Source organism: Heteronotia binoei, chromosome 17 (genome assembly GCF_032191835.1).
Source record: "Heteronotia binoei isolate CCM8104 ecotype False Entrance Well chromosome 17, APGP_CSIRO_Hbin_v1, whole genome shotgun sequence".
In the NCBI taxonomy this organism is placed as follows: domain Eukaryota; kingdom Metazoa; phylum Chordata; class Lepidosauria; order Squamata; family Gekkonidae; genus Heteronotia; species Heteronotia binoei.
In genome coordinates, this window is record NC_083239.1 from 5,452,102 (window position 1) to 5,465,110 (window position 13,009).

Here is a 13,009-nt window from a genome sequence, read left to right on the forward strand (position 1 = left end):
GAACAAAGGGTGGTGGCTTGACGAGCAGATCTCTGCATGACACTCGCTGGAATGCGGTGTACCTCAGGGAGCTATTCTCTCGCCAATGATGTTTAACATCCGCACGTGCCCCCTTGCCCACATTGCCCGAGGTTTTGGGCTGGGTTGTCATCAAAATGCGGATGACACCTGGCTCTATCAGTTGATAAATGACTACCCACACTTCGCCCTAGGTCATCTGACTTCGGCCTTAGAAGCTGTGGCGGGTTGGTTGAGGCAAAGTCGATTGAAGATTAATCCAACTAAGATGGAAGTCCTGTACCTCTGGGCCGGGGGTGTGTGGGGTGGAGATTAGGGTCGAACATCCAGCTCCCAACCGTGGATGGCGCATATCTTGTACTGGCTTAGAAGGCGAAGAGACTGGGAATGACACTGGATGCCTCACTTTTGATGGGGGCACAGGTCACATATGAAGCTGCCTTATACTGAATCAGACCCTCGGTCCATCAAAGCCAGTCTTGTCTTCTCAGACTGGCAGCGGCTCTCCAGGGTTTCAGGCTGAGGGGAATGAACATATGAAGCTGCCTTATACTGAATCAGACCTTGGGTCCATCAAAGTCAGTATTGTCTGCTCAGACTGGCAGCGGCTCTCCAGGGTCTCAAGCTGAGGTTTTTCACACCTATTTGCCTGGACCCTTTTTTGGAGATGCCAGGGATCGAATCCGGGACCTTCTGCTTCCCAAGCAGATGCTCTACCACTGAGCCACCGTCGCTCCCCAAACATATGAACATATGAAGCTGCCTTATACTGAATCAGACCTTGGGTCCATCAAAGTCAGTATTGTCTGCTCAGACTGCCAACGGCTCTCCAGGGACTCAAGCTGAGGTTTTTCAAACCTATTTGCCTGGCCCTTTTTTGGAGATGCCAGGGATTGAACCTGAGACCTTCTGCTTCCCAAGCAGATGCTCTACCACTGAGCCACCATCCCTCAGCGGTTGCTTGGTGTGCCTTTTATCATCTTCAGCAGGCCGGGCAGCTAGCTCCCTACCTATCCCCCCAGGACCTAGCAACAGTCACTTCCAGGTTGGATCACTGTAACTCACTCTACATAGGCTTACCCTTGAGACTGATCCCGAAACTCCAGCTGGTGCAGAATGCAGCAGCTTGGCTGTTTACAACAGTGCCTAGCCAGGCACACATCCGGCCAGCACTGCGTCAACTGCACTGGCTACCAATTGAGCACTGGATCCGTTTCAAGGTTTTAAGTTTTGACTTTTAAAGCCTTACATGGCCTGGGACTGTCATAACTATGGGACCACATCTCCCTATATGTGCCCCGGAGATTATTACGATTCAGCACACATCTGTTGACCATCCCTGGCCTGAAAGACGTCTGACTTGCCGCGGATAGGGCCTTTTCAGCTTTGGCCCCAGCCTGGTGGAATCAGCTCCCTCTAGAGATCCAGGCCTTTGCCGAATTGTTATCTTTCCATGGGGCCTGCAAAATGGAGCTATTCCGCCAGGCCTTTGGTTGAGGCAGCGGGAGTCCTATTCCATTGGCTGGCCCTATGTTGCGATCTGTCTCTGCTGTAATATTAAATTTATTTATTGTTCTAGAATCTTACTATATATCAGAGGTGGCCAACAGTAGTTCTCCAGATGTTTTTTGCCTACAACTCCCATCAGCCCCAGCCACCATGGCCAACGGCTGATGGGAGTTGTAGGCAAAAAACATCTGGAGAGCTACCGTTGGCCACCCCTGGTATATATTATACGTGCCCGACTGAGCCGCCATTTATACCTTCTTATGATCTGTTATTGTATTGCTTGATTTGGTTTTTAACTGTTGTTTTATACTGTTTTTAGAACGTTGTCATCTGCCAGTCCATTGGGGTGGGGGGAGGGCTGACTCTAAATTGCCTAAATAAAAAAATAAAATAAAAACTCATATATTACTATGACCTCATAAGAGGAAGGGTAGGATAATTAATATAAAAATCAAAGGAAGCCCGCCTAAAATCTACTAGGGACAGGGCCTTCTCTGTTATGGCCCCTTCCTGGTAGAATCAGCTGCCGGAAGAGGTGAGGGCCCTGCGGGACCTTGCTCAGTTCTGCAGGGCCTGTAAGACAACCCTCTTCCGGCTGGGTTATAACTAACCGGCACAGGAAACTAAGTGTAGTCCTATAAGATTTCTTCTATCCCTAATGTTTTAAATGTTTTAACTGTGTTAAATGCTTAAACTTAATATTTTTAATGTTGGATTTTATGTTGTGAGCCTCCTTGAGCCACTTTGGTGGGAAGGGCGGGATATAAATTATAAATAAACTAAACTAAAGGGTACAATCCAAACTAATTGATCAATTGCATCTCCAGCCAAGGTTTCCTTGAGACCCCTCATTCTTCTGGCTCACTCTCAAAAACTCACAGGATTCCCTTGTACAGGATTCTCAAGTCCCTGCCCAGAGAACAGAGGGCGTTGCTCGCCTTGGCATGAAGAAATGTCAAGGATTCATGTCGGACAGAAGGTTCCAGAGGGAATGCGCCAGACCTCCTACAAATTCCAGGTTCTGTGTGCAGCAAAGAGGGGCAACTTTCAGAGTGTCCCTGAGCCAGAAGGACCCTTTCATTCAATCCAAAGCCAGAACGTGCCCTGACAGATGGCTATCCAGCCTCCAGCCAAGAACAGCAAGCCACTGCGTCCTGCTTGACTGGTTTCACCGCTGAGCTGCTTGCAGTGTTAGGAATCATCTCCTCAAGTTCAAGCAGCATCTGCCCTCCTGCGACTGTCTGGTCTTTCCCCACAGGAGACAGTCTGGGAGATGAAGGACACGGCCATGTTGCCCCTTGGTTTGAACTAACTTATTACATTTCTATCCCATCATGGAAGCCAGTCAGGTGTGGTGTGGTGTGGTGAAGAGTGTCAGGCTAGGATCTGGGAGACCCAGGTTCAAATCCCGACTGTCATGGAAGCCCTCTTAGGTCACTTTAAGCCAGTCACAGATACTCCACCTAACCTACCTCACGGAGGAGAAAAGAACAATGTTAGTTGCTTTGGGTCCTCCTTGGGGAGAAAGGCAACTAAATAAATAAGTTGGCATGCCCAGGACAGTGTACCCAGGTTTTCCATTCCATCAGACCCAGACCTTCAACAAGACTACAATTCCATGTGCCTTCTTACTGTGTTCCAGGGCCTTTTCTTTGCATCCTTCAAATACTGGGGTGGATACAACCAGCTTTTTCACTCACTCTTGTCCAGTCCTCTTCTTACTATCCGGTCCCATATGACTTTAGTAAATGAATGTCCCACAATCCCTAGCATAGCCATTTTCGATGATCATAAGGGATTGATCCTTCTGAAATTGCTGAGCAGTCAGGTTAGAACGGATAAAAGGAGGTACTTCTTCACCCAAAGGGTGATTAACATGTGGAATTCACTGCCACAGGAGGTGGTGGCGGCTACATGCATAGCCAGCTTCAAGAGGGGGTTAGATAAAAATATGGAGCAGAGGTCCATCAGTGGCTATTAGCCACAGTGTGTATATATATAAATTTTGGGCCACTGTGTGATACAGAGTGTTGGACTGGATGGGCCATTGGCCTGATCCAACATGGCTTCTCTTATGTTCAACCTTTATTGGTCTGGAGCAGAGGTCCATCAGTGGCTATTAGCCACAGTGTGTATATATACGTATATATATATATATAAATTCTTGGCCACTGTGTGATACAGAGTGTTGGACTGGATGGGCCATTGGACTAATCCAACATGGCTTCTCTTATGTTCTTATGTTCAACCTTTATTGGTCTGGAGCAGAGGTCCATCAGTGGCTATTAGCCACAGTGTGTATATATATACATTTTTGGCCACTGTGTGATACAGAGTGTTGGACTGGATGGGCCATTGGCCTGATCCAACATGGCTTCTCTTATGTTCTTATGTGACACAGAGTGTTGGACTGGATGGGCCACTGGCCTGATCCAACATGGCTTCTCTTATGTTCTTAAGTTCAACCTTTATTGGTCTGGAGCAGAGGTCCATCAGTGGCTATTAGCCACAGTGTGTATATATATGTATATATATATATAAATTCTTGGCCACTGTGTGATACAGAGTGTTGGACTGGATGGGCCATTGGCCTGATCCAACATGGCTTCTCTTATGTTCAACCTTTATTGGTCTGGAGCAGAGGTCCATCAGTGGCTATTAGCCACAGTGTGTATATATATATATATACATTTTTGGCCACTGTGTGATACAGAGTGTTGGACTGGATGGGCCATTGGCCTGATCCAACATGGCTTCTCTTATGTTCTTAAGTTCAACCTTTATTGGTCTGGAGCAGAGGTCCATCAGTGGCTATTAGCCACAGTGTGTATATATATACATTTTTGGCCACAGTGTGATACAGAGTGTTGGACTGGATGGGCCATTGGCCTGATCCAACATGGCTTCTCTTATGTTCTTATGTTCCTTCCTTCTTTACCAGAAACTTATTGATGCAGTACCATTTTAACTTTTCACTTGAGGTACAACAGCATCTTGATCAGCATGGGCTTCCTTTGCAGTATCTCCACGCCAAGGTGGAGGGAAAGCCATCCAAGCCACCTCCCAGCACTGCTCACCTCACAAAGATCGGGCACTTCCAGCCGAGTCTCTGGTGGGGCTCGGACCACAATTACCGTCTGCTCGTTAAAGTTGCTGATAGTGCGGATGTCCTGATACGTTACATAAGCTAACGTGGGGCAGGAGGCACACGTTAAAGGAAATGACAGACAAAAGGCCCAAATTCCAGAATCATGTTCTTACTGTTCAGGTAACATAAGAGAATGCAATTTTGCTCTTCCTACCAGAAAAGTATGCAGACAACATATTATTTCCTCTTCTGCCACATTCACAAGTGCTTAACTATTCAGCTCAGAGGTAGGCTGAGAACGGCTCCACACATGCAAGAAAATGAGATGGAAGAAGGGGCTTCAAACTGCAGGTGAGGGATTACGCTTTTCAGAGCCCTACCTTAATATTGCCACACAATCGGAAAACTAGCATACCACACATGAAGAGCTAGGCTAGAACATACCTCCCCAACATGCTTCCCACAGGCAGGAGCCTTCAAATGCCCTGTTCTCGGCTTGCAAATGATACAGTTTTGGAAATGGTACAAGTCCAGGAAGGACTGTATCTTGTGATGGCTCTGGAAATGTAGGACAAGTCTGAGGCCTTCTGCGCAACTTCTGCATCCACCATTTCAGAGAGAAAAACAGAGCCATAAGCTTATATCCCACTATTCTCAGGCTGAGGACCGCAGCCTGAGTCCCCCAAACCACCCCACACACTCGAATATTTTATGGCAGACTTTTGTGCCAGGAGTATTCACATATTCCGCCATAGCCAACTTTCAATTCAGATCAGTAAAAGTGTATCTAGCAAAAAAGACATTAGAGGGGGAAAAACACACAGCTAGCATACAGATTTATCTAAAAATAGGCAGCACAATGCATGGTGCCTTAGTAGAAGAAGATATTGGATTTATATCCCACCCTCCACTCCGAAGAGTCTCAGAGCGGCTCACAATCTCCATTACCTTCCTCCCCCACAACCGACACCCTGTGAGGTGGGTGGGGCTGGAGAGGGCTCTCACAGCAGCTGCCCTTTCAAGGACAACCTCTGCCAGAGCTATGGCTGACCCAAGGCCATGCTAGCAGGTGCAAGTGGAGGCGTGGGGAATCAAACCCGGTTCTCCCAGATAAGAGTCCACACACTTAACCACTGCACCAAACTAGCTCTCCAGTGAGCGTGCATCTCAGGAACAAGATGTGGAAGCACGCGCACATTTAAGAAAGACATTCTCACTCATGTCACACTGACTTTTCACTCCTAGAGACTCAAGAGAGGGTGCTAAATCCCAAAGGACGGTGATTGCCCAGGGAAAGTTACCCAAAGGAGAGGGACTGTTCCAAGCAAACAGGGACAGGTAGCGCCCATGAGCATCTCCGTGTCTTGCCCCTCAACAAAGGATATCTCTGATTGGTTTCGTCTTCCGTCAGGTGCTTCAGCTGAAGTGTGCACTCCTGGATGAGCCTGTCCAGCATCCTCTCAGTCTTGGAAAGCTCTCCTTGCTCCTGCCGCAATGCCTGCTGTCTCGCTGCCACAGAGGAGTCCTCAAAGATCCCCGTCCCCCTAGGCAGCAAGGTTCACAGGTTAAATTACGTCACTGGCAAATCACAGGACCCCGTCCGTTACCTTTAAATGCAGCCAGAGCTGCCGCTGCTGTTAAAAGTTCTGCCACCTTGCTGGACATGCCTTTTCGTCTGGAAGCAAAGTTTTGCAAAAGGCAACGCCTAGGGATACAGGTACAAAGCCTGCACAGAGTGCATTTCTGAAGGAAACCCGAGATTCAACAGCATCACTAGTGAATTGAAGGAAAAGTTCTGTTGCAATGCACAGAACAGCACTTATTAAAACTTCAGAATAGCACCTATTAAAACTATGGATCTAGTTGTCTAGTTGGCTTTAATAGAGCTCTCCAGGATAAACCAAGGGGCAGGGAATCTTGCGCATGCAATTCAAGATTCCCTTGAATGCAATTCTAAAAATGCACAACATGGCTGCATGGTAGGATCTGTACTGAAGGAGGCATGGCATGCTGGAAGATGATATTGGATTTATATCCCGCCCTCCACTCCGAAGAGTCTCAGAGCGGCTCACAATCTCCTTTACCTTCCTCCCCCACAACAGACACCCTGTGAGATAGATGAAGATACTGGATTTATATCCCGCCCTCCACTCCGAAGAGTCTCAGAGCGGCTCACAATCTCCTTTACCTTCCTCCCCCACAACAGACACCCTGTGAGATAGATGAAGATACTGGATTTATATCCCGCCCTCCACTCCGAAGAGTCTCAGAGCAGCTCACAATCTCCTTTACCTTCCTCCCCCACAACAGACACCCTGTGAGATAGATGAAGATACTGGATTTATATCCCGCCCTCCACTCCGAAGAGTCTCAGAGGGGCTCACAACCTCCTTTCCCTTCCTCCCCCACAACAGACACCCTGTGAGGTAGATGAAGATATCGGATTTATGTCCCACCCTCCACTCCGAAAAGTCTCAGAGCGGCTCACAATCTCCTTTACCTTCCCCACCCCCCACAACAGACACCCTGTGAGGCAGATGAAGATGTATTTATATCCCGCCCTGCATTCCGAAGAATCTCAGAGCGGCTCACAATCTCCTTTCCCTTCCTCCCCCACAACAGACACCCTGTGAGGTGGGTGGGGCTAGAGAGGGCTCTCACAGCAGCTGTCCTTTCAAGGACAACCTCTGCCAAAGCTATGGCTGACCCAAGGCCATGCTAGCAGGTGCAAGTGGAGGAGTGGGGAATCAAACCCGGTTCTTTCAGATAAGAGTCCGCACACTTAACCACTACACCAAACTTGCTCTAAGGCTAAGAGCAAAAGCACCAATTCAAGCCTGTTAAAAAAATTATACTAGTCAAATGTTCGGTTATTTTCTTGTAAAAAAACTAAACTCAGAAACATATATTTGCTCCACAAAGTGTTACAGAATATAAAAGGATGAATCCCGCTTCTACCCTTATCCCTTCAGGCCATTACCAATAAACATACAAACGGGCATCTGAATCCCTAACCTGTTAAGTTATACATGAGCCAGTGTCATGATCCAAACGATCCAATCAGTTGTCAAAGGAGCTTTTTGCAATTTTCAGTCCACAACAATGCATTGTTTTGCTGCAAGTAGCAGAACAGCTATCAATTGCTCCTCCATGAAAACAACTGCTGTCCTTCAGATAGCAAAGTAAAATAACAAAAGGATCTCCACACAGATTCTGGATTAGAGCCCATGACTCCTTTTCACATGTTTGGATTCTATGGGTTGAACCCGACGAAACTTTCCGCTAATGGAAGGCACTTCCCTCGACAGAACAGCATTTTCCTGCCTCCCCAGTTCCCAATGATCTCCCCAAACCACTGCTCCCAGAAGACAGGGGACATTCCAAAAGGCAAATAGGTCTACAGGAGGAAAGGGAAAAAGGTGGAAATTATACCTCAGGAAATTATACCTGAGAGCCAGTTTGGTGTAGTGGTTAAGTGTGTGGACTCTTTATCCGGGAGAACTGGGTTTGATTCCCCACTCCTCCACTTGCACCTGGTAGCATGGCCTTGGGTCAGCCATAGCTCTGGCAGAGGTTGTCCCTGAAAGGGCAGCTGCTGTGAGAGCCCTCTCCAGCCCCACCCACCTCACAGGGTGTCTGTTGTGGGGGAGGAAGGGAAAGGAGATTGTGAGCCAGTCTGAGACTCTTCGGAGTGGAGGGAAGGATATAAATCCAATATCTTCATCTACCTCACAGGGTGTCTGTTGTGGGGGAGGAAGGGAAAGGAGATTGTGAGCCGCTCTGAGACTCTTCGGAGTGGAGGGCGGGATATAAATCCAATATTTTCTTCTACCTCACAGGGTGTCTGTTGTGGGGGAGGAAGGTAAAGGAGATTGTGAGCCGCTCTGAGACTCTTCGAAGTGGAGGGCGGGATATAAATCCAATATCTTCTTCTTCTTCTCTCCTGCTAGTGGAAAATTTAGTCTAGATCCAATCTTATGACTGTTCCCCTAAGTGTCCCTTTAACAGAGAGAGACTTCCCCCAATGAAAACTGGCCTTTTCTAATGTGGAAAAACTTCCTCTGATGAAGAAAAGTTTTTGTTTGCTGAAGGAAGTCATAAAATCCAACTCGGCTGGTTAGATCCAGACTACATTTTCAGTTAATGGAAGGCCCTTCTGTCAGCAAACAGAACTTTCCTACGGGCTCCCTCCTGCTGAAGCCCACCGATACCCTGAAATGCTGCTTCTGGGGAACAGGGGGTCCTTGGGAACAAAAAAAGGGGGTTTGCAGATGAAGGGGCAGAAGTCACCTCCCCTTCCACGAGTGAAAAAATTTATCTGGATCCAACTTAACATCCAGTTCAGTCTAAAAGATCCAAAATTTGTCACCAAAAAATGTTAAATGGGTCCCCTCAAAATGTAGGTGTCCCCCCTCCCAACTTGAGGCGCACCTCCAACATATATATTAGACCATATCACATGTATGCGTGCTAATCTGTAAAGTGTTAAACGCTTTGCAAATGTCTGCATTAGAAAGAAATCTTGCCTTATCCAAAACTGGTAGCTGTTGATAAATATCGACATGGTTCTGTATGCTATGTTAGTGTATTTACAAATTTGTGGTAGGGAGCAAGAAACCAGGCACGTCACCCCATCAGTTCTGACCACTATCTTATGAAGGACAATTTCTACATAAGGGGGGTATCCATAGTGGGAATAGTGAGAAGAATGGGTGGGTTTATGGACTCTTATGGGGAAGAATTACCTGCCCCCACTGCATAGATCAAGGACAACATTCAGGGTAGGGTTTGGTGGTGCAGCATCTGCTTTTTTGAACTTGTAAGTTCCCAGGTTTGGTCCCTGAAATCTCCAGGTTAAAGGACCAGTTAGTAGGTGATGTGAAAGACCTTACCCCGGGAGACACTCTGCCAGTCAATGGACTAGATAGACCTTGATACGCCAGATTCTGACTTGGTGTAAGGAGGCTTCCTCCCATTTTCTAGAAGTTTTAATTGACTTCAGCTACATCCTGCCATCTTGATTTCATGTGTCCCCACCACTAAAAAAAACCCCTAACTCAATTGCTTCAATTGCAGTTCACTCAAAAGAGCAGAAACTGCCATCAAGCTATGGCAAAACCACAAAAAAGAAGAAGATATTGGATTTATATCCCACCCTCCACTCCGAAGAGTCTCAGAGCGGCTCACAATCTCCTTTACCTTCCTCCCCCACAACAGACACCCTGTGAAGTGGGTGGGGCTGGAGAGGGCTCTCACAGCAGCTGCCCTTTCAAGGACAGAGGCTCAGGGCGGCCTACAATTTCCTTTCCCTTCCTCCCCCACAACAGACACCCTGTGAGGTGGGTGGGGCTGGAGAGGGCTCTCACAGCAGCTGCCCTTTCAAGGACAACCTCTGCCAGAGCTATGGCTGACCCAAGGCCATGCTAGCAAGTGCAAGTGGAGGAGTGGGGAATCAAACCCGGTTCTCCCAGATAAGAGTCCGCACACTTCACCACTACACCAAACTGGCTCTCCTATGAGAGCTCTGGCTGACCCAAGGCCATGCTAGCAGGTGCAAGTGGAGGAGTGGGGAATCAAACCCGGTTCTCCCAGATAAGAGTCCGCACACTTCACCACTACACCAAATCAACATTTCCTCCTGCTGTCTCATCCTAATGAACATGCAACTGTTTACCAAGGCTATTAGCTACAGCGCTTTGCACGGTGAAAAGACAGTTGGTAAGGTTTTCTTCCCACTACTGTGAGCGAAGTGAAAGATTTTCTCTCCTATGGCAAGGACAGCTTTAGGAGCGGGAAGGCTACCATGAAGAACTCTTCAGCAGCCTCCCTGCAAAGATCCTGCACAAGCCACTTGGGTTGATCTTACTGGAGAAGGGGGAATGAAACCCAGCCCCGTGGCACTTACATCCACTGTATGTTGTTCTTGGATTTCTTCCGAATAAGCTGAATCCCTTCCAAGACATTGGTGATGTCATAGATGCGCCGCTTCTGGACGTCCAAAACCTCTGCAGCTCTGTTCAGGTCCAGCACTCCGTCCTCCGACTCACTGAGCAAGTGAATGAACTTCTTTGTCAGCAGGCCCAGCGATGTGTCATAGCGGGTCTTCTCTCCAGGCGATTTAGGGGCTAAGGCACAAGTAAAGGAAATTATTCAGGATAACTGGGTAGCTGGAGGAGAAGTGACGCTTTCGTCATTAGTGTGCTCCTCTTCCACAATCCCACACGGAGAAAATGAGGCTCGTTTTGGAGGCCAAAGTTTCTAGCCCTCAAGACTGTGCACAGAAAGTTGCCTCACATTGCCTAGAGCAGGGGTCCTCAACCTACGGCCCGCGGGACAGATGCGGCCCGCTGAGGACGTTTATGCGGCCCGCCGGGTCATGGCAAAATTAGACCGGGTAGAACGACAGGGCCCCGCTTCGCCCTTGGAAGACTATCTGCCCGGTAACAACAAATGCGCAGTAGCAAACCTCCTCGATCTATTGGCTGTGCAAATCGACGAAGGGACAGGAACAACCCTCCCCCCTCGCAACTTTTGCAGAGGGAGGGAGGACTCCGGAAAAGCCAAGCAAGACCCCTCCTGCGTTGAGGCCACCACCCTTCTTCACTCCGCTGCAGGAAGCAAAGCGCGCTTATATGGGAACGTGCTCTTGCAATTCCGGGGGCTTTACTTCTGAGTAAATCTGCAGAGGGGCGCCCCCTCCCTTCCCACGCTCAGACTTCAGCCCGATCTTTGCCCTTACTGATTTGGAACTGGTAAGGAATTGCAGACGGCGCTTTTGAATGGAGCGCAGCCAGTGTGGGGGAAGGTTTTGCTCCCCCCCCCCCCCGGGGCTGAGCCAGCAGAAATAAACAGCTCCCCCCTCCAATGAGTGTTTTGGGGCGGGCTAGTTGTTCAGGGAGCCTTGCTCCCCAGTAAACCCGAAAGCAGCTCTCCCTTCACATTAAGCAAGTCCTCCGCTTCCTCCCGTTGAGACCAGCGGCGGGGGGAGGGCGATTAACAGTGCACGCTGAGCTCGTCTACTCAGAAGTAAGTCCCACTAGGTTCAGAGGGACTTTCTTCCGGGTAAGCGTGCCTTTAAGACTGCGATCGTTTACTAGCGAGTAATCCCCATTGCATTTAGTGGGGATTTGCTTATGACTCTGAGCACACGTGCCTAGGCACGGGGGTCTTTGGTGGTTTTAGTGCTGCTGCTGCTATTTTATTATTATTATTATTCAAGAAGGCATACGAAGAGCCTCCGGGTGCCACTTAATATTTGGGAGGCTTGAAAACTTGCAAGGGGGTTAATGAAAAATGGCAAGGCGAGCTGTGCAGATGTGCATCCTGCGTGCAAAGTTATCTTTGCTGGGGGAGGGGCAGTGGAAATGGCGCTTCCCCTGCTCAGTAATTCCTAGAAAGTGCGATCCAGAAGCCCGGCGGACACCACCGCCTGTCAATCAGGTGCACCCTTGAGGGAAAGGCGGGGCTGCAGGCGAAACTTGATGATTTAACTTTACTTCATTTTAAATATTGTATTTGTTCCCATTTTGTTTCTTCACTTCAAAATAAGATATATGAAGCATGCATAGGAATTTGTTCATAGTTTTTGTTTTTACTATAGTCCGGCCCTCCAACAGTCTGAGGGACAGTGAAGTGGCCCCCTATTTAAAAAGGTTGAGGACCCCTGACCTAGAGGCACAGTACTCTGTCAGCTGTTCTTCAGGGTACAGACCAATACTGAGATCTTTTCAACCTGAGATACCAGAATTGAACTTCAGATCTTTTGTAGTACTTAGTCAATGAATCACAGCCTCCGCCCCCCCCCCCCCCCCCCGTTATGGAGCTTTTGATCAGTAACTAGTTTTACTGGAGGGAGAGTCCATCCATTCATTATTTGGGCACTGGAGTCTACTGGGGTACCCATATCCACCTGACAGGAGGCATTGGTTTTCTGCAACCATCTATTGTCGCCATCCATTGTTTTATTGCTTGTATTGTTCTGTGTATTTTATGTTGTAAGTCACTCTGAGCCCACTTCAGGGATAGGGCGATGTATAAATTAATTAATTAAATAAATAATCCATCCTCTTACTTCTCTCTCCCATGTTCTAGATCCCAATTTGCCCGTCTTCCTCTTACGATTGATCAGACAATCTCTCTAACCCCAAACCTTACTTGGAGGAGTTGAGGGACAGCCTTGCTTTGCTATAATATAATTTCAAAGCTGGATCTATGAGAAAACCTCCTTTGGTGTAGAACTTCAGAACAGCACCCATTAAAACTATGGATCTAGTTGTCTAGTTGTCTTTAATAGAGCTCTCCAGGATAAAGTTTTGCTGAAGGTTACCCCCAAATATTTGAAGGTGCTTCATTGGTCTACAGCAATTCCATCTATGGGCCATTTAAACTTATGAG

The 13,009-nt window shown here is 47.9% G+C and overlaps 1 protein-coding gene across 1 annotated transcript in view; it reads right to left on the reverse strand.

The window, feature by feature from the left end:
* Positions 1-13,009, reverse strand: part of E2F2 (E2F transcription factor 2) — a 93,528-nt gene that overhangs the window by 10,207 nt on the left and 70,312 nt on the right. The window contains exons 3-5 of the mRNA XM_060257933.1: positions 10,521-10,740; positions 6,001-6,159; positions 4,605-4,719 (exon numbers count right to left, since the gene is read on the reverse strand). Of these exons, the coding sequence (XP_060113916.1) occupies positions 4,605-4,719; positions 6,001-6,159; positions 10,521-10,740 (494 nt within the window). The remainder of the gene's footprint in view (positions 1-4,604; positions 4,720-6,000; positions 6,160-10,520; positions 10,741-13,009) is intronic.